Genomic DNA, 22,098 nt, shown 5'->3' with positions numbered 1-22,098 from the left:
GACTCAGGGGGTGACAGTGGGAGCAGCTCCTGTCCCGTCCTGCCTAAGCTCCCGTGGAGTTCCTCTCCATCCCCAGAGCCTTGAGCTCTGCTGGTTCCCACAGCAAGGGCGCTTCCTTCAGGGCCAGACTTTGGTTCTATTGACTCGCACCCGCGCGTTGAGCTCGCCTTGTGGCCTGAGGGTTTTCTGATGCTACTGAATGGACAGGCAAAGCAGGCAAGCCGAGGGTTGACCAAGCTGGCTGGGGGGGTGTCGTGTGTTGATACTGTTGCTTGTGGAGGGGAAAAGGTCTGCTGCTCAATGGGGCTGGGAAGGAGTGTGTCGGGAATGCAGGGGATCCCCTGGGGCACCTCTGACCACAGCCAGTCTAGGCAGGACCTCCGAGGCCTCGGGTTTGGGGGCAGTCAAGGTTTGGGTCAGTCACGAGATCCATAAAGGGTTCTGACCCCTTGGGTTCTTGGTTTGAGAACAAAGGGAGGACAGAGAAGGTAGTAGAAGAAGGAAGATCATAAAGACCAATTATGGTCTCAAGAGCAGTTCTAGGAATAAGAATCGCGGTAACTGTGCGTACGTACAAAATCTTGCAACTTTTTTTTCGTATGTTGGATAGATCTCAAATAAAGGTGACAGGTCAGCTCTATAGTGTTTGTTCTTGAGGTCTAGGATACTGAGGTGGGGTGATGCGTGAAGTAGAGAAGCACGGAGTCTCCCGTAGATGTGGCTACAATGACTAATGGAACTTTTGGTCTCCTGTTTTTAGGAGTGCTTTTCAGTTTGTAGGAGCGACGGCAACATCATTTCCCTGGGGGCAAGGTGTTGTTGCGAAGTACGTGTGGTTTGTGCACAGGGTGTGTATGGATGTTGACTAGGTAGCGGGTGGCCTCTGGTGCATATGTGGTTTCCCGAAAGTTTCATTTCACCCTATTTGGAAAGGTGGGAGAGCAAAAAAAGAAACAAAATGAAACAAAAAACCAAAGAAACAAATAGAATGATATTTATCACAGTCCCCTGAATGTGGATCTCTGGTTGTGAATTAGGTGTGGCTAATGTGATACCCTGGAGGGGGGCGAGGGGCCGCAGGCAAGTGGGGGCTGGTGGTGGTGTTCAGGGCCGAGTGGGCTCTGAGCCGTGCCACTAGCTGGAGGCCAGCTTGGCCGAAGTCATAGCGTCTGGGTGATGTGGCCTTGGAGCCTAGGATGGGGGTAGCCCTGGGCCCCCGCGCTCCAGCACCCAATGATTTTGTGAGCAGCTCCATTCGTAAATTAAGTCCCATTTTTGTTGAGACACTTCTAGCACATTCTGTTTCCTCCATGAAAGCGTGAGCGATCCTATGAGAGCAGAGGATTGGTGCCCTACAAGGGAGTTGTGTCTTTCTCGAGATTTCGAATGTAGGGTAGGAGGCCAAGAAGTCTCTCTTCGTAGTGTCACTTTCTTTTTTGTCTTTAATTTATTTTTATTGGTGTTCGATTTGCCAACATATAGAATAACACGCAGTGTAGCGTCACTTTCACGGGAGGGGCAGCTCAGGAGGGGCCCCGGGCGCTGCGGGTCAGGGTGGTGGCGCGGGGAGCAAGGGTCAGGTACGTGCGCTTCGTGGGTGCCCACGGTCGCGGTAATCACGCGCGCTTCTCTGTTGACAAAGTGTGGGTTTCTCACGTTCCTGGCCGGCAGGGTGGGCCGATGCTGAGGCCCATTTCCCGGGGTGCGTGCGCCCATCCCGGGAGACCCCGGCCCGGGGCTTCGCTGGCGGCTTGCGAGCTTTGAGGCTGGGGAGCCGCGGGTTCCGGGGCCCATATGAGCCGCGCGGACCGCACGATCCGGGGGGGCGGCGGCGAGAGCCGATCCGCGGAAACGCTCGAGGGCCCCGGACGGGGCGCGGGCCGCCCGCCTCCTCCCGCCGCCGCGGGCGCCTCGCAGGTGCGGCCCGAGCCCGGGCTCCCGCGGCCCCGGGGGCCGCCCCGGCCGCCGCCGCGCGCTCCCCCGCGCCGTCCGGGCGGCGGGCGGTGGCGCCGTCCCCGCCGGGGGGCCGCGGGGGCCGGGGGCGGGGGTCGCGGCGGGGGCCGGGGCGGTGCCGGGGCGGGCGGCGCTGGGCCCGCCCCGCCGGCATCCCCGGCCGACTTCCTCCTGCCGCGGCGACCCAGCTGGAGGAAGCGGCGGCGGCGGCCACGATGAGTGCGGGCGACGCCGTGTGCACGGGCTGGCTCGTCAAGTCGCCCCCCGAGAGGAAGCTGCAGCGCTACGTGAGTGGGGGCGCCCCGGGGCCGCGCGCCGCGGGCTCGCACGTCGGGCCGGGCCACCGCGGGCGGGGGACTGGCGGGGACGCGTCGCGCTCGGGGGCCGGAGGCCGGCGCGGACGGCCGGGCGGGGAGGGCGCGGGGGCCGGGGCGGCGGGGCTCGGCACCCCCGGGGCGCCCCCGACGCGGCTGTCACGGGCGCGCGCGGCCCGGAGCCTTCCGCGGCGGCCTCCGGTTCCTCCGCCGTCGCTCCCCGGCTCTTTCCGCTGACACCGCGCTCTGGCAGCCGCCGCGGCACCGCGGACTGCGGCGGCCCCGGCCCCGGCGCTCGGCAGGGAGGGCGCGGCCCCCGGGCCGTCCCGCGCCGAGCCGCACGCGCTGCGCCCGCCCTGTGGCCCGCTGTCCTCCGCGGTGGCCGGGGCCGGGTCGCTGAGCGCGCTCCCGCGGGGACTCGCGCGCGCACACACACACACACGGGGCTGCGGCTGCTCCCGGGTCCCGCCCGCGCCGCCCCCACCGCCCGGCCACCAACGCGCGGGGCCGCAGCGAGCGCCCCGGACACGGCTGTGCCGCCCAGCGCGCCCCCAGCCCGGGGCCCGCGTCCAGCTCCGCGCTCCCTGCACGCACCGTGTGCCACCCGAGGACGCCAAACGGGAAACACTTGAATGGGGAGTGAATCCCGCCACGAGGGGTGACGGGACCCATGTGAGAGCAGGAACTTCCTCGGCCACTGGCCCCTTCCCCCTGAAGCAGGCAGCGGCCTGCGCCAGCAACCCTGAGAACGTTTTGTTGTTTGCTCTGCTGAGCGGCGTTTTACAAAGGTTTTCAAAGCTGCACTTGTTCATTGCTTTTTTTCCCCTGATTTTAAGACACATTCTATTTATTTATTCATGAAACACAGAAAGACACAGACAGAGGCAGAGACACAGGCAGAGGGAGAGGCAGGCTCCACGCAGGGCGCCCGACGCGGGATCCAATCCCGGGACCCTCGGTCATGACCTGGACCCAAGGCACGTGCTAAACCACTGAGCCACCCAGGGACCCCTTTTTCTTCATTTTTAACTGATTTTTTTGAAGTTTTCTCTAGACCCCATATGGGCCTGGCACTCACAACCCCAAGATCAAGACTCACATGCTCAACCCACGGAGCCACCCAGGCGACCCTCGGCCGAGCAACATTTTGCAGGACTGTTGTTCAGCTGAGCACGTAGATGTCACACACGGATGGCCACCGAGATGGCTCACCTGAGCTGCCACCGTGTCGATTCACCACTGTCTTTCAGTCCCCTGTCCCCAAACACAAGCTACAGCATTTCTCCCACTGTTGTCACTCAGCTGCTTCCCTAGCAGTGAACCTACTTGGAGGACTCGATGGTGCTCAAGGGACGCAGGACAAGAAAACCTGTCCCCTGAGTCCCGCACAGGCGGCCAAGCCCTTCTCACAGGGCGCACCACGTTATTTTCAGACTGACACGCACTCCCAAGAAGATTTCTGCTCTTGTTTTCTATCTTGTCCCGACCACACGGGCTTAGGAAAGCTTAGTAGGGTTTCATCAATTCTGGCAAAGCATCCGGTGTAGACCTAGAACCACAAGTGGTCATTGTCTTTGACCGAATCAGGTGTAGCGAGTGTGGACTTTGAGCAGCTGGTAGGAGTGGGGAGCGTCTGGTGACGAGGTGCTGATGCAGGACACTTAACACGTAGCAGCACGTCGACGTAGTCTAGCGGCCCCCGAAGGCTAGACCGTGACCCCATAGCTGTGCCCTCGGACGCTCGCGCTCCCTCGGCGGCCGCGGTGTTTTGTGCAGGGCACCCCAGAACACGCCTGGCCGGGCTCCGAGCTCCGGCTCCGGCAGGAATCCCTGCTGCCACCAGATGGCGATCGTGAGTCAAGCCAACGGGACCCGGCCGGCCGCGTCTACACAGCCACCTTGAATTCGCATATTGCCAGGGGTCGTCGTTCTTGATTTCAGCCGAGCACCTACTCTGAGTCCAGCCCGTGATCGATCGTGAAAGCGATCGGAGGGAGGGCTGCCGTCTGGAACCCGAGCACGTAACCAAGGTGCTTAGTGGCACAGGCAGGCGAGGACTCCGTCCTGGGGCCCCGGGCCAGCCAGCAGCCCGGCTCCTGTTGGTTAAGTTACAAGTGCAAGCGGAGTCTATTTTTAGGTTAATATTTCAGTCCAAGGTAAGCTCCTGCTCCATCCTCTTGAATCCCTGAGACAAGGCAATCAGGTTATTTTTATCGCCCCCTCTTTTATTTTTTTTTTGAATTTTTTTAAGGATTTTATTTATTTATTTATCATAGACAGAGAAATAATAATAGTAAATATATTTATTCATGAGAGACACACACAGAAAGAGGCAGAGACACAGGAGGAGGGAGAAGCAGGCTCCATGCAGGGAGCCCGACACGGGACTCGATCCTGGGGCTCCAGGATCACGCCCTGGGCTGAGGGCAGGTGCCAAACCGCTGCGCCACCCAGGGATCCCCCACCCCACTCCTTTAGCAGATAGTTGACGCTTTTGCTTTGTATTGTGTGTATCAAAAATATTGTTATAGATCCTGGTAAAAATTCAAACAATCTAGGAATAAGTAGAATAAGAAGCAAGAGCCCCCATTTCTCTGAACTCCTCCTCACACCACTCCCCTCCCTAGGGATAACAACTGTTAGCAGTTTGGTGAGTATCATTGTAGAAAAATTTCTTCAAAACATAGCGATTTTATTTTTACACAAATGAGATCATACTCTACAAGTGTCCTGCAGTTTGCCTTTTTCACAATGATTCTGGACATCTTTCCAGATTAATGCAGATTGATTTACTTCATTCCTTTATTTTTATTTTTTAAAGATATTTATTTATTATTTATTTATTTATTTATTTATTTATTTATTTATTTATTTATTTACTTATTTGTGACAGACACACAGAGAGAGGCTAAACCACTAGGCCACCGGGGCTGCCCTGCTTCATTCTTTTAGACCAGTACCTAATATTTCTGTAATTGAAGTGACGTACTTTAACACTTTTTCTATTAATGCACATTTGCCTTTTTACTTTCTCAATTTTAAAGAGTGCTGTAACAGCAATGATAATAAAGGATAATAATTCACATGTATTGAATGGTCTATATATCCCATGCATTACACTGAGGACTTGTATTATCATATTTAGGTTTTCTTAAATATTTTTTAAAAAAGATCTTATTTATTTATTCATGAGAGACACAGAGAGAGAAGCAGAGACCCAGGCAGAGGGAGAAGCAGGCCCCGTGCAGGGAGCCCAACGCAGAACTCGATCCCCAGACTCCAGGATCATGTCCTGAGCCAAAGGCAGACGCTCAACCACTAAGCCACCCAGGCGTCCCCCAAGATTTTATTTTAATGTATTTATTTGGGAGAGAGGGAGAGAGACGGGAGGAGCAGAGGGAGAGGGACAAGCTGACTCCTCACTGAGCACAGAGCCTGATGCATGGCTTGACCTCACGACGCTGGGATCATGACCTGACCCAAAATCAAGAGTCGGACACTTAACCTACTGAACCACCAGGTGCCCCTTCATTCTCTTTACAGTATGTTTGTAGGACAAGGAGTTTGAAGTTTTAATTAGATCCAATTTATCAAACGTTCCCTTATGGATTGTGATTTTAATGTTAAGTCTAAGAACTCAGCGTCATCTGGGGGGCTCAGTGGGTTAAGCATCTGACTTCGGCTCAGGTCACGATCTCAGGGTCCTGGGATCAAGCCCCACATGGGGCTCCCTGCTTAGCGGGGGAGCCTGCTTCTCCTTCTCCCTCTCCCTCTGTCCCCCTGCTTGTGCTCTCTGCCAAATACATAAAACATTTTAAAAAAACAACCTTAGAACTCTTTGCCTAGCCCTAGATCTGAAAGATTTTGGTTTTTTCCCCTAAAGGTTATATAATTGAATATTTTATATTTACTCAATGATCCATTTGAGTCAAATTTTGTCAAAGGTGTGAGATTTAGGTTGTGGGTTTTTCTTTTTTTTTTTTTTTTTTTTTTTGCGACCTTAGTCCTTTTGTTCCAATACCACTTATTGCGTAGACTGTCTTTACTCCATTGAATTACTTTTGCAACTTTGTGAAAGATGAATCGGTTGTGATTGGTAGATGCAATTCTGTGTTCTCTAGTCTGTTACACCGATTCCTTTGTTCAGCTTTATGCTGTGTTGATGGCAGGAGTTTTATGATAATTCTTGGAGCCCGGCAGATTTGGCCCTCCAACTTTGTTTTTCTTTTCAGAGCTGTTTTTGCCTATTCTAGGTCCTTTGCCTTTGCTTATCGGTTTCAGAATCAGTTTGTCCACTGATTTCTATGTATTCACCCCGTATCCTACAACCTTGCTGAAGTCACATATTTATTTAGTTCTGGGAGGCTTGTTTATAGTTTGCTATCAATATTACTTACAGGTGATGAGACCAGACGCCCCGGCCTTTCCCCTGATTCTAGGGGAAAAGCATTTAGTCTTTTACCTTTTTTTTTTCTTTTTTGTCTTTTACCTTTTAAGTGTGCTAGCTGTAGGCTTTTTGTAGTTGCCTTTTATCAAGTCAGGGAAGTTCCCTCATATTGCTGGTTTGCTGAGACTTCTTATTTTTTAATTTTATTTATTTATTTATTTTTGAGACTTCTTTTATGAATTGGATTTTATTTTATTTTATTTTTGAATTGGATTTTATTAAATGCCTTTCCTGCATCTCCAGAAATAATGATACACTTTTTCTTTCTTTGTTTCTGGGGTAAAGTATTCCAACCGTTGATTTTTGCATGCTGAGCTGGCCCTCAACTCCTGGGATATCACTTGGTTGTGATATATTATTTTTTTCATATGTTGCAGGATTTAATCTACTTTTATTTTGCTGAGGGTTTTTGTGCATTTGTCCGTGAGGGATATTGGTCTGTAGTTTTCATTTTTGTACTATTTGTGTCTGGCTTTGCTATTAGCATAATGCTGACCTCATACGGTCGTTTCGGAAGTGTCTCCCCGCCTTCCAATGTTCTGAAAGATATTGGCTACTAGTGCTATTCCCTTTTCCTTAAATGTTTGCTAAAATACACTGGTGAAACCATCTGGGCCTGGACTTTGCTTTGTGGGATGGTTATTAACTATGAACATGATCTCTTTTTGCCAGGTTATAGGACTATTCAGATTACTTCTATCTTGTCGAATAAGCTTTGGTTTTCAAGGATTTTCTCTAGTTCATTTAAGTACTTGAGCTAATTGTGATAAAATTGTTTGTTATAGTCCCTTATCATTTTTAAAAAAGATTTTATTGGGCAGCCCCGGTGGCTTAGTGGTTTAGTGCTGCCTTCGGCCCAGGGTGTGATCCTGGGGTCCCAGGATCGAGTCCCGTGTTGGGCTCCCTGCATGGGGCCTGCTTCTCCCTCGGCCTGTGTCTCTGCCTCTCTCTCCCTCTCTCCCTGTGTCTCTCATGAATAAATAAAATAAAAATCTTCAAAGAAATATTTTATTTATTATTTGAGAGAGAGGGAGCATGTGTGAGAGAGAGCATGAGCAGAGGCAGGGGCACAGGAAGAAGGAGAAGCAGGCTCCCTACTCAGCAAAAAAAAAAAAAAATCCCTACTAGTAGTATTTTATTTTTTCTTTTGCCTCAATTCTTGATTGATATTTTTTGTAGGTAAATAATTTTAGCTTAATTTCTTTCCCTTTGAAAGAAAGGGAAATTTGAATTTGAAATTTGAATTTTAAAGATGTTGCATTACTGTTTTCTCATATGCATTGTTCCTTTATATATGTTTTTTTCTACCTGTTGTTATTACTGGTTTAAAGTTATTTGATTATGATGTGCCTTGGTATTATTTTCTTCATGTTTCTTGTACTTTTGGGGTTCATTGAGCTTCTTGGATCTGTGGGTCTAAAGTTATTTCTTAGGGATAGTTGTATCTTCAGTTTTCAGATTTTTTTTTTTAATTTATGATAGTCACACACACATAGAGAGAGAGAGAGAGAGAGGCAGAGACACAGGCAGAGGGAGAAGCAGGCTCCATGCACCGGGAGCCCGATGTGGGATTCGATCCCAGGTCTCCAGGATCGCGCCCTGGGCCTAAGGCAGGCGCCAAACCGCTGCGCCACCCAGGGATCCCAATCTTCAGTTTTCTACTTACTTTTTTTTCTGCAGTGTCTAATCTGCTGTTAATGCCATCCAGTGTATTTTTCACTTCAGACCTTATATTTTTCATCTCTAGAAGTTAAATCTTTTTTCTCTCTCTCTCCTTAATATGCTAATGCTTTCTCTGCCTTCTTGAATATGTAGGATGTATTTATTTATTTATATGTATTTTTAATGGTTACTTATTTATGTTTTAGTAATTTCTACCCTCCATATGGGGCTCGAAGATACAAGCCCCAGGATCAAGACTCACATGCTCTTCTTTTTTTATTTTTTTATTTTTATTTTTTTTCTTGCATGCTCTTCTGACTGAGCTGGCCAGGCACCCCAGGGACAGGTTTATAATGACTGTCTTAGTGTCCCTGTCTACTAATGAAACATGCAGCAACTTCTCCTCCACATTGGAGAAGATAGCCTGCTCCAGATCACTGTGCCCCTAGAAACTTCATTTAGGGGTCAGGCCCCTGAAACTTAGAGAGTTAACTTGGACTTTCTGGCATGTGTCGTCTTCTTAAGTAAAGGTGCTCTCTGCTTTGTGCTCAACAGGTCTAATTGGCATGATGTCATTAATGCAGTGTCCCAGTGTGGTGCTCTGTGAGATGTCAAGGAAATCAATCTCCATGGAGTACGTTATGGCACAGTAGCAGACTTCTCATAGCTTTGGGGCAAAATCATAAAGGTGTGCTAGGGCAGCCTGGGTGGCTCGGTGGTTTAGCGCCACCTTCAGCCCAGGGTGTGGTCCTGGGGACCCGGGATCGAGTCCCACGTCGGGCTCCCTGCGTGGAGCCTGCTTCTCCCTCTGCCTGGGTCTCTGCCTCTCTCTGTTCTCTGTGTGTCTTTCATGAATAAATAAATAAATAAAATCTTAAAAAAAAACGGTGTGCTATTGTTCATGTCAGTTGACAGTGGACTATTTCATTTTTTGTAAGATTCTGTTTATTTATCCATAAGAGACGTAGAGAGAGAGGCAGAGGGAGAAGCAGGCTACTTACAGGGGGTGCAGAGGGAGAAGCAGGCTACCTACAGGGGGTAAGTCCCTGCCGTGGGACTCGATCCCAGGACTTGGGGATCACTACCTGAGCCAAAGGCAGATGCTCAACCACTGAACCACCCAGGCCCCCCCAGATGAACTATTTCTGATTCTTGCTAGTTGATAGAGGGATAAAAGCGTTTGCCAGTGATAGCTGCGTACCAGATGCCAGGGGTGTGTTGATTTGATCTAGTGAGGAGGCTGTGTCCAGGAGAGCAGCTGCAGTTGGCATCAACACTCGGCGAATGTGATGATCATGCATTCTCCAGGAGGCCGAACAGGCATGTCAAGTGGGGTGTGATAGAGTCACCTCCCCTGCATCTTTTACATTTTTGTTGGGGGCTCATCTCCGTGATTCCTCCAAGCCTGTGGAGTTGCTTTCTTTTTCTTTTTTAATATTTTATTTATTTATTTATTCATGATAGATACAGAGAGAGAGAGGCAGAGACACAGGCAGAGGGAGAAGCAGGCTCCATGCACCGGGAGCCCGACGTGGGACTCGATCCCGGGTCTCCAGGATCATACCCTGGGATGAAGGCAGGCGCCAAACCGCTGAGCCACCCAGGCTGCCCTGGAGTTGCTTTTGGATGGCTATTCTGGTAGTGAGTGGGGGGAGTGCCAGTGATTTTTGCCCTTCCTGCTATCAAAGTCCTCAACTCCACAGACCAGAAGGCTGATGTAGGCATTTGATCAGTTGCCAGGGATATTGTTCCAATTACACGTTCGAGAAGCGGAGAGATTGCCATAAACTCAGTGGGTCTGCTCTGAGGTCGAAGTGGGTCAAAACTTCATTCATCCATCCAACTTTCCTAAAATAGTCTTTCAGGAGACACGGTGGAGATGGTGAGCGAAGACAGCGCACATGGGAGACCCATGACATCCTCCTACCTCCCTCTGCCTTTGCGATTCTCCTCTTACTAGGAACCCCTAGTACCTGAACTTCGTTGAATGTAGCCACCATTTGGTCCGGGCTTCGGTCGGGCAAACTGCTGCAAGAGCACTCTGGGTGCTTAGCCACACGTTAAATCGAGAAGCTCTGGTGTAAGCACGGCCATGGCAACACCTTTAGCTCGGTCCGGATTATGTTTCGTCTTGCCCGGCCCGCTATCCTTAGGATGCATCCCCACCATTCCAGTGGCTTTTATTTATTTTTATTTTTATTTTTATTTTTTCCCGGTGGCTTTTAAAGACAGCTTTATTGAGGTGTGTACACACACACACGCTATGGAGTTCACCCATTGTAAGTGTGTAGTTGGATGATTTCTAGTAAATCTGTCGTCGTGCAACCGTTACTGCAGTCCAGGTTTAAACCATTTCTGTCCTCTCAGAAGATGCCTGGGCCTGTTTGCAGTCCGTGCTCACTCCCTCCCCCAGCCCCAGGCAGCAACTGATCTTTCCATCTCTAGATCCGCCTTTTCTGATAATCTCCTATAAACGGGCCAGCGGACTGTGTGGTCTTTTGTGTTTGCTTTCCCGGAGCACTGACTGCCCAGCAGCCGGGCCGCTCTCTGCGGTCACCACAGTAGGACCTGAGGTCATCGACTCGACACATTCCTTTTTTTCTTTTCTGTTGTTGTTGTTGCCCTGTGGTCGGCATAACAACGTCAGAGTAATTTCGGGTGTAAACAGTGCTGCGCCACGTCTATAGGTGATGCTACGCTCAGCGCAGGTGGAGCTCCCACCTGCCCCCACGCGCTGCTGTTGGGTGCCATCGACTGTACCCCGGTGCTGTGCCTTCCATCCCCTGGCTTACTCATCCCACAGCTGGAAGCCTGTAGCTCCCCCTCCCCTTTCACTTTTTTTGCCCTGGCCCCTCCCCTCTGGCAACCACCAGTTTGTTCTGTGCATTTATGGTTCTCCTTCTGCCTTTTTGTCTGTTCATTTGTCTTATTTTTTAGATTCCACATATAAGTGAAACCACACGGTATTTGTCTTTCTCTGTATGCTTTATTTCACTTAGGCAATACCCTCTAGACCCATCCCTGTTGTTGCAAATAGCAAGATTTGTTCTCCTTTTTTATGGCTGTGTATGTGACCACATATTTCTTTTTTTTTAAATTTTTTTTTGTTTTATTTATTTATGATAGGCACACAGTGAGAGAGAGAGAGGCAGAGACACGGGCAGAGGCAGAGGGAGAAGCAGGCTCCATGCACCGGAAGCCTGACGTGGGATTCGATCCCGGGTCTCCAGGATCGGGCCCTGGGCCAAAGGCAGGCGCCAAACCGCTGCGCCACCCAGGGATCCCGTGACCACATATTTCTTATCCGTTTGTTGATCAGTGGACACGTAGGTTGTTTCCATGATGCTGCAGTGAACATAGGGGTTCATCTTTTCAAATTGGGGTTTTCATTTTCTTCATACAAATACCCAGAAGTTGGGTGGCTCAGCGGTTGAGCGTCTGGCTTCGGCTCAGGGCATGATCCTGGGGTCCTGGGATCGAGTCCCACATCGGGCTCCCTGCATGGAGCCTGCTTCTCCCTCTGCCTGTCTCTGCCCCCCCCCCCGTGTTGCTCATGAGTAAATAAATAAAATTTTTTTAAAAATTTTTTATTTATTTATGATAGTCACACACACACACACAAAGAGAGAGAGAGAGAGAGAGAGAGAGAGAGGCAGAGGGAGAAGCAGGCTCCATGCACCAGGAGCCCGATGTGGCATTCGATCCCGGGTCTCCAGGATCGCACCCTGGGCCAAAGGCAGGCGCCAAACCACTGCACCACCCAGGGATCCCTAAATAAATAAAATCTTGAAAAAATACCGAGAAGTAGAATTGCTGGATCATATGGTAGTTCCAGATTTTTTGGGATGCCTGGGTGGTTCAGCAGTTGGGCACCTGCCTTTGGCTCAGGTCGTGATCCCAGGATCTGGGATCAAGTCCTGCATCGGGCTCCCTGTGAGGAGCCTGCTTCTCCCTCTGCCTGTGTCTCTGCCTCTCTCTCTCAGACTGTGTCCCTCATGAATAAATAGATAAATCATTAAAAAAAATCAGAATTTTTTTGGTGGTTCTATTTCTAATTTTTGGAGGAAACTCCATATTGTTTTCTGCAGTGTCCACACCTTATTTTTTAAGATAGACATTCAGTGCTATGAATTTCCCCCTTGGCGCTGCTTTAGTGGCATTCCAGAAATTCTGCTATGTTGTGGGGTTGTTTTTTTTTTTTTTTTGCATTCACTTCAAGTTATTTTCTAGTTTTCCTTGTTATTTCTTCTGTGACTTGTGTGTTTAACTTGTAAACTTATTTTTGTTGTTTTCTAATTTTATTTCATTGTGGTTAGAAAACATACTTTGTATGATTTGAATCCTTGTAAATTTGCTGAGGCTTGATCTGATATACGGTTTATCTTGGTAAATGTTCTGTGTGTACTTGAGAAGAATGTGCATTTTGTTGTTGGGTGGAGTGTTCTATAAATATCAATGAGGTCAAGTTGGTGGATAGTGTTGCTCAGTTCCACATCCTTGTTGATTTCTGTCTTTGTGTTTTACCAGTTGAAAGAGGGGTGTCGAAATCTCAGACTATAATTGTAGATTTGTCTATTTCTCCTTGAAGTTTTACCAGTTTTTGCCTCAGTGTTTTGAAGCTTTGTTATGAGTTGCATACATGTTTAGCATTGTTCTTTTATCTTGATCAAATGAATACTCTAGAAGGCTAGAAGATCAAAAAGGAGGCATTCTGATGTTAGTTACTACAGAAAGCAGCTACTATTGAAGGAACTGGGGCATAAGGTGAAGTTTGGCATGACCATAACCTAAGAGCTTAGGGGAGGGGAGCCCGTAGCCATGTATCTATTGCTCTGACTCCTGCCAAAGAGGCTGCTGATGCCTCAGAGGGGACCTGAGGAAGCTGGCAGCTGGGGCTGTGCTGTCTCCCTGCCATTGGAAGGATACTGAGAGCTACTGAGAGTCTCATCGCCCTTTTACCTGCCTTGCACTCTTCCACCAGTGTTTCCCATTAGCAGAGCCCACCAGAAAGAAAAATACGGTCGGTGGTCCCTGTCCCAGAATCAGAGGAGTAGATCTGCTCTCCAGATAGGTCCCAGCTTTTCTCTCATACTTACTATCATCCTGTCCTTTTGCTCAGTGTTCTGAGAGACTGTCTCAAGTCAGGCTTTTAGCTCATTGATTTATGCATAAGTTGTAAACTTTCTGCTTTTCAGCCCATTGATTGCTACTCCTGTTTTTAATTTCTAAGAACTGTCTCCTTTTCACAGCAGGTTTCCCATCTTTTCTGGATAATCTTGTCATAATTTTCCCTAGCATATTTATTACATCCTGGCTTTCTCCCTCATATCCATATGGATGTTTGGGGCAACGAGTTTCTAGAAAGAGGGAACAGAAAGTGCAAAGGCCCTGAGGCAGAAGACTATATTTGCCATATTTGAAGAAGAGCTTTTTAAATTCAGTTTCAACTTCTTTAAAAGCTTGGTGATTCTGGGCTGCCCGGGTGGCTCAGCAGTTTAGCACCGCTTTCAGCCCAGGGTGTGATCCTGGAGACCTGGGATCGAGTCCCATGTCAGGCTCCCTGCATGGAGCCCGCTTCTCCCTCTGCCTGTGTCTCTGCCTCTCTCTGTGTGTCTCTCATGAATAAATAAATAAAATCTTTAAAAAAGCTTGGTGATTCTTGGTTGTCTGCTCATGTTTGTATTTGAGGGTCTAGATCAACAGTTTTCAATGGGGGTGACTTTTTTCCCCTGCAGGTAGGGATACCATTTTTAGCAAAAAATAAAAAGTTTAATTTCAGATGATAAAAACAAGTATTTTTTTATTTTTAAATTTATTTGAGGAGGGGTGAGACAGAGGGAGAGAGAAGCCTGAAGCAGACTCTCCACTGAGTGTGGAGCCCAGCTCGGGGCTCTATCCCAGGACCCTGAGAACGTGACCTGAGCCAGAATCCAGAATGGGCTGCCACCCAAGTGCCTTGAAAAAAAAAGTATTTTTTTGTGTTAAGTATGCAACCCTATCCTCCCTATCCCCAGGAGACATTTGGCATCATCTGGAGACATTTTTGTCATTAGAACTGGTAGGGAGGGTGCCACTAGCATCTAGAGGGTAGAGACTAGGAATGCTGCTAAATATCCTACAAGCACAGGGCAACGATGACGACAAAGAATTTGGCCCAAAATGTCAGTAGTCCAAGAGTGAGAGATTCTGTTGTAGATTGAACAGTAAGTGTCCTCAGCTGAAATGAGAATCCTGTTGATCAATATCTGGTTGTTGTTGTTTTTTAAAGATTCATTTATTTGATAGGGAGAGAAAGCACAAGCTGGCGTGAGCAGGGGAAGGGTCAGAGGGAGAAAATATTCAAGCAGGCTCCCACTGAGTGCGGAGCCTGATGCAGGGCTCAATCCCATGAGCTGTGAGATCAAGACCTGAGCTGAAACCCAAGAGTGACACTTAACCAACTGAGCGCCCCGACAAATAGCTATTTTATTTTATTTTAAAGATTTTTTAAAAAGATTTTATTTATTTATTCATGAGAGACACACACACACACAGAGAGAGAGAGAGGCAGAGACACAGGCAGAAGGAGAAACAGGCTCCATGCAGGGAGCCCGATGTGGGACTCGATCCTGGGACTCCAGGATCATGCTCTGGGCCCAAGGCAGGCACCAAACCGCTGAGCCACCCAGGCACCCCAAATAGCTGTTTTAATTGCAGGAACCTGTTTCTTGTTATGGTGAAGAGGAAGGCCACGTACCTGGGTGTGTCTGCTGGGGTGTGGGCTCTGAGATACCTGGAAGTCTCTATATTTACGGTCACCACCAAGGGGGCTTCCTACCACAAATCCCTTCTGCCCTGGGCCTTGGTGACCACAGCTCTCGATGAGCTCAAGAAAATGAAGATTCTCTGTTTTGTTCGGGGTTTCTTATCAGGGTGGAAGGGATATTCATTGCAACTTTCTGCATCCTAGGCAGAAACAGAAACCCTTTCTATTTCTTTTCTGAATTTAATCAACTCTTGCTTTATTGTTTTATTTCTTCTTAGTGTTTATTCATTTCTGTTCTTAGGTTCTGACATTTGGATGATCTCAGCCTCTGAGTTGTGTTTAGAGGATACGTTGAAAGTTTCAGATTTACACGCTCATCATCACCATGGCTGGTTTCATTTTTTTAAACTTTTCATTTCTCTAGTTCACTTGGTATCTGTATTAGTATGAAATGAGGGAATGATATTATTTCACAAACAGTCAACTGATCCAACACCATTTGTTAAGTAATGTTTCCTCTCTCTATATATATCTTCATTTTTTTTTTTTTTTGGAAAGTGAGCTTTCCACCCAGCATGGGGCTTGGATTCACGACCCTGAGATCAAGAGTCACACGTTCCACTGACTGAGCCAGCCAGGTATCCCTATTCGTTGTTCCTTTTTGTTGCCAGATAATATATTATTTTTAAAGATTTTATTTCTTTGACAGAGAGCAAGCGAGCTAGCCCGGGCAGGGGGAGAAGCAGGCTCCCCGCTGAGCAGGGAGCCCCATGGGGGGCTTGATCTCAGGACTCTGACATCATGACCTGAGCCAAAGGCAGATGCTTAACCACTGAGCCACCCAGACACCCCCCACCCCACCCCCAGAGAGTGTATTTTTGAGGAATGTATGCTGCAGGCACTGGGACCAGTTTCTTCTTTCCAGATATGTATTCCATGCGTATTCAAGCACATTTTTTGCATAAATGGTATCATATTATACTCACTATTCTATAACCCCGTTTCTTAATATATTTTAGGGATTGTTCCCTTTTGCACATATAGATATTTGTCATTATTTAAAAAATTTTTTTATTTGTCATTATTATTATTATTATTATTATTTTATTTGTCATTATTTTTAACAGCTTCATAGTTTACTGTTTGGGGGCACCAAGATAGACTTTTTTCTTGTTTCTAGTCTCATGCTACTGTAAACAGTGTTGCTGGGAGTAACTTTGTACATTGGTCTTTGTGGTTATGTGCAATTATGCTTGTGAGAAAACTCTCAGAAGTGGAATTGCTGAGTCAAAGTGTATGTGAATGTAAAATGCCAATAGATAGCAAATTAGTGTCTTAAGTGGCTGTGTCAGTTTTCATTCCCAGCAACAGTGCATGAAAGAACCTGTCCCTCTGCTACCCCTCAATTGTAGTATGTTATGAAATGTCTTGATCTTTGCAAAGTCAATAGCTGATAAATGGTCTTCTGTTTTATTTTTATTTTTATTTTTTGGTCTTCTGTTTTAATTGAATTTCTTAATCAGTGAGATTGAGCATCTCTGCATCTCTAAAAACCGTTTGTATTTCTGTTTCTATAACATGATCTTAAATGCAACAGAAACCTTCAAACTCACTTGGGTCTATTTGGGGGCAGTTTTGTTCAGGTGATCTTCCTGTCTTCCTTACACTTTTGTCTCGGCCTTTAAACTGGTATTGAATAGTTCATGATATATCTACATGTTTCAAAAATGAAAAGTATATATAAGATATACATTAAGAAACCTCCTCTTCACCTCTGTCTTCATCCATCTTGATCATCCTTAGTCTTCAAGTAAACATTTTTATTAGATTTTTCCTTCATCGTTCCAGTATCTTTTTAAAAAATATATATTTATTTTTTTATTTGGGAGAGAGAGAGCGAGTGTGAGCAGGGCGAGGGGCAGAGGCAGAGGGAGAGAGTCTCAAGCAGACTCCCCACTGAGCGTGGAGCCCACGTGGGGCTCCATCCCATGACCCTGAGATCACGACCTGAGCCGAAACCAAGAGTCCGCTGCTCGACCAACTGAGCCACCCAGGTGCCCCTTCCAGTATTTCTTTATAGAAATATAAGGAAATACGTATTTGCTTTTTTATTCTTCCTGTTTTCACGCAAAGGGTAGCTTACTCTATATGCCATTCTGCATCTCAGTGTGTTGATTTAAGAAGACGTGCAAATGGCCAACAGATACGTGAAAATGTGCTCAGCAGCACTAATCACCCAGGAAACTCAAATCAAAACCACAAAGGCGAGTCACTTCACACCTGTTAGGATGGCTAGTACCAAAAAGCCAAGAGATTTGGAGAAAAGGGAACCCTTGTGCGCTGTTGGTGGCAATACAAGCTAGTGCAGCCACTGTGGAAAATATATGGAGGTTCCTCAAAAAGCCACAAACAGAGCTACCCTATGGTCCAGAAATTCTGGTGTATCTGCACAGTGGAATATAACTCAGCCCCCAAAAAGGAAATCCTGCCATTTGCGACAACACGGATCAACCTTGAAGGCCTTGTGCTCAATGAACTAAGGGCAAGACAGATACTGCACGATCTTACTTGTATGTGGAACCTAAAGACAAAAACAAACAAAAAAGCCCTGAATTCATACATGCAGAGAACAGATTAGCGGTTGCTAGAGGCTGGGGGCAGGGTGGGTTAAATGGGTGAAGGTGGTCAAAAGCTACAAATTTCTAGCTATAAAATAACTTAGTCCTGAAGATGTAGTGTACAGCATGGTGACCAGTTAGTAATACTGAATTGTAGGTTTGAAAGTTGCCAAGATTTTAAAAGTTCTGGGAAAAAAAATGTATTCTCTCATCCTCTCCATGTCAGTGACCAGAGGTCTTCATGTTTTTAACAGTTTTTAAAAACATGTTTTATTTATTAAGTCATCTGTACCCCCAACGTGGGGCTCGAACTCATGACCCTTAAGATCAGGAGTCACACGCTCCACTGACTGAGCCCACCAGGCACCCGCGTCTTTACTGTTTTTTTTTTTTTAAAGATTTTATTTATTTATTCATGAGAGACACACACAGAGAGAGAGGCAGAGACCCAGGCAGAGGGAGAAGCAGGCTCCACGCAGGGAGCCCGACGTGGGACTCGATCCCGGGTCTCCAGGATCACACCCTGGGCCGAAGGCAGGCTCCACACCGCTGAGCCACCCGGGGATCCCGTCTTCACTGTTTTTGACAGTCTGTTGTGTGATCCCATATTTATTCAACCAGTTCCTTCTTTTGCACACCCAGGTCGTCTTCACTCTTATTACAACCATTGTCGCAACTAGGAAAATTTTGCGTATGCAACATTTTGTACTTGTGCAGGTAAACCAGTAGGATTCGCAGAACTGGGATTTCTGGGTCTGCGAATGTATCAATTTAGTGAATATTACCAAATATCCCTTTTTGCATTCATAGTAGCAGAGTACAATAGCGCCTTGCCAAAAGAACGTGTTGTCAAGCTGTGGGCCGTCTGACAGGTGAAAAATTGCATTTCTGTGTCGTTTTCATTTGCAGTTCTTTTATTCAGGGGGAGGCTGGACATTTTTTGATATATTCATTTATTTTCTTGTGACCTATGTGCACCTTCTCCATCGTTGCTCTTTTAGTCTCAATTTCTGGGAGCTGATAAGTCCCTTGTGAGAAAAGCTGTGTCTAATTTTCCCCACCTTGTCATTTGTATTTTTACTTTGCTTCTGTAATTCGTGTGCATATGTGTGCAAAAAAAAAAACTTGTACCTAGTAAAATGTGTCAGTATTTTCTATGTAGTTGTCCCAACGCTGCTTGTTAAAAACTTCATCCGTACCCCCACTGATTTGAGATGCTGCCCTTCATCATATACGAAATCCCTATATGTTTTTCTGGGCTTTCTGTCCTCTCCCATTGCTCTATTCACGTGCCACTCTCTCACTGTTTAGTACTGGTTGTTTTTGATTTCTGTTTTCCCCCATGACCTTTAGAATCAGCTTGCTTAGTTTCAAAACAAACAAACAAACAAAAAACAGTTATTATTGGGGAAGGGGTTATGTTAGATTTCTTAATCAATTTTTTTTCAAGATTTATTTATTTGAAAGACAGAGGATGTGTGTGCTTGCACGAGTGGGGGAGGGCAGAGGGAGAGAACCTTCTAGCGGAATCTGCAATGAGGCCAGAGCCCAACTCGGGATTCGATCTCACAACCCTTGAGAAACTCGAAACCAAGAGGTGAGTGCTCAACTGAGTGAGCCACCCAGGCGGCCCTAGATGAACTCTGTAAGGCTGAGCCATATTTCACCGTGTGGCTATTACCACATTTTCCTTCTTTACCGTTTGATGAACGCTCACACGCTCCTCTCTTGGCTCTCGTGGATGATGCTGCGCTGACCACGGGAGAGCAGAGACCTCGTTGAGATAGTGACCTCGGTACTTCAGGGTCCAGACCCCGAAGTGGGATTGCTGGCTCCTATGGGTATGGAGTTTGGGTTGTGCAGGATGGATGTGTTCTAGAGATCCATCGAACAGCGTAATGCCTGTAGTCAGCAATACAGTATTTATTATTTATGTTATTTTTTTATTTTTTAGCAATACAGTATTTTTTTAAGATTTATTTATTTATTTATTTATGATAGACATAGAGAGAGAGAGGCAGAGACACAGGAGGAGGGAGAAGCAGGCTCCATGCAGGGAGCCTGACGTGGGACTCGATCCCAGGACCCCAGGATCATGCCCAGGCCAAAGGCAGGCGCTAAACCGCTGAGCCACCCGGGGATCCCCGAGCAATACAGTATTTATTGCATGTCACAAGGCTCATGTCGTATCACGTGTTTCTACCACCACCCCACACAGAGAAGGAAACTTTTGGAGGTGATAGGTACGTCTCTTACCTTCATTGTGATGGTTTCATGGGTGTCTGCAAACGGTCAAGCGCATCAAACTGTACACATTCATTATGTGCAGTTCTTTGTCAATCAGACTTCGATTAAACTGTGTTGTATTTAAAGGTAATGGCTTTGGGGCTAAGAGAATGTTTTTTTTTATTTATTTATGATAGTCACACACACACACACACAGAGAGAGAGAGAGAGAGAGAGAGAGAGAGAGAGAGGCAGAGACACAGGCAGAGGGAGAAGCACACTCCATGCACCGGGAACCCGACGTGGGATTCGATCCCGGGTCTCCAGGATCGCGCCCTGGGCTAAAGGCAGGCGCCAAACCACTGTGCCACCCAGGGATCCCCTAAGAGAATGTTTTTTTAAGATTCTCTTTATTTATTTGACAGAGGGATAGAGTGTGTGTGCATGAGCACAAGTAGGCAGAGTGGCAGGCAGAGGGAGAGGGAGAGGCAGGCTCCCCCTGGAGCAGGGCTGGATGCGGGGCTCCGTCCCAGGGCCCTGAGGTCACCACCTGAGTCAAAGGCAGACGTTTAACCCAGTGAGCCACCCAGGATCCCCAGTAAGAAATTTTATTTCACGCTAGTAATACATTCCACTGAGTCTTGTACTAGTGTTTTTTTCAAAAACTATTGTTAAATTTTTTTTATTAAAAATTTTTTAAAAGATATTTTTATTTATTTATTCATGAGAGACAGAATGAGAGAGAGAGGCAGAGACCCAGGCAGAGGGAGAAAGAGGCTCCATGCAGGGAGCCCGATGCGGGACTCGATCCAGGGACTCCAGGATCACGACCTGGGCCGAAGGCAGGCATCAAACCGCTGAGCCACCCAGGGATCCACCATTGTTAAATTTGATTAAAAAGTCAGCATTTTTAATGGAGATCTATGATTTTTGTCATCGAATCTAGCAAAGCAATGAATTCTATTAATAGATCATGAAATATTGAACCCTTTTAACATTTCTGGAATTAACCTCAGCTGGACAGGGTGTTTTTTTTTTTTTAATTGTGTTGCTGAATTCCGCATGCTGTTTTCTACTGAATTTTTGCAGCAGTATTTATGACTGAAGTCGGTCATTGGCTTTGAATTTGGCTTTATTTATTCCTGTAAAATCTTTAGCAGATTTCGAGAAAAAGGTCATATTTGGTCCATACGAAAATTTGGAAGTTTGTCATATACTAGAATGTTTTTTTAAAGATTTTACTTGTTTATTGGAGAGAGAGCAAGTGAGAACACGAGTTGGAGGAGCAGAGGGAGAGGGAGCAGCGGACTGTCCACTGAGCAGGGAGCCTGACATGGGGCTCGATTCCAGAACCCCAAGATCATGACCTGGGCCGAAGGCAGGTGCTTAACCCACTGAGCCCCCCAGGCGCCCAGTGCCGGTTTAATTTAAAGCAGAAATCATAAATGGACAGCTCACAAGTTTGTTTTATTCTGACCACAAGTCAGTTTTGTAAATCCTACTTTTCCTGGATGAGTTTCTGTTTCACTCTGGCTATCGAATTCATGTACGTATGATTTTACAGAATGGTTCTTAAATCAAGTTTATTTTTACTCTCCCCAGAGGCATCTCTTCCTTTGCATTGTAAGGTTCTGCCCTCTGCCCTTCTCGCCTGTTGATTAGGTTAGCTCATGGTTTTTCTAGGTAATTGATTTTCATTTTGGTTAGAACCAGCTTTTTGGTTATTCTAGTTTTTAATTTTTCTAGCTCTCTAATTTCTCCTTTTCTATCGATGTTTGATTTCTTCCTTCAGCTTGGGTGTGTTTTAGGAATGGACAGACCCGGACTGACCGCATAGTCCATGGGGGTGCTGTAGCAGTCAGCATCTTAATTTGCAAGCAGCCGAAGCTGACCCCGACTCATTTAAGCAGAAAAGGAGCTTATCAGAGCGATACTGGGTAGCTCACAGAAATGTTGAAAGGGCTGGAGAACCAGCTTTGAGGTTAAACAGCCAGGAAAAAACACCCCAAACCACAACTCAGAACTAGTTCTGGTGAGAAATCTGCTGCCAGTGCTGCAGACCTGTTCCTTCTCTGTTGTCAAGGGGGGGGGGCGACTCTCTCTCCTATTGTCGTGAGTCTGTAAGCTCTGAAT

The 22,098-nt window shown here is 47.0% G+C and overlaps 1 protein-coding gene across 1 annotated transcript in view; it reads left to right on the top strand.

Annotated features, from left to right (window-relative positions):
- Positions 1-2,142: 2,142 nt before the first annotated feature.
- GAB3 (GRB2 associated binding protein 3) overlaps positions 2,143-22,098 on the top strand; it is a 79,904-nt gene continuing 59,948 nt past the window's right edge. Inside the window, exon 1 of the mRNA XM_055337436.1 lies at positions 2,143-2,240. Coding sequence (XP_055193411.1) covers positions 2,169-2,240 — 72 coding nt within the window. The 5' untranslated portion in view covers positions 2,143-2,168. The remainder of the gene's footprint in view (positions 2,241-22,098) is intronic.

Source organism: Nyctereutes procyonoides, unplaced genomic scaffold, assembly GCF_905146905.1.
Source record: "Nyctereutes procyonoides isolate TBG_1078 unplaced genomic scaffold, NYPRO_anot_genome, whole genome shotgun sequence".
In the NCBI taxonomy this organism is placed as follows: Eukaryota; Metazoa; Chordata; class Mammalia; order Carnivora; family Canidae; genus Nyctereutes; species Nyctereutes procyonoides.
This window is presented reverse-complemented; position numbering and strand designations above follow the sequence as displayed.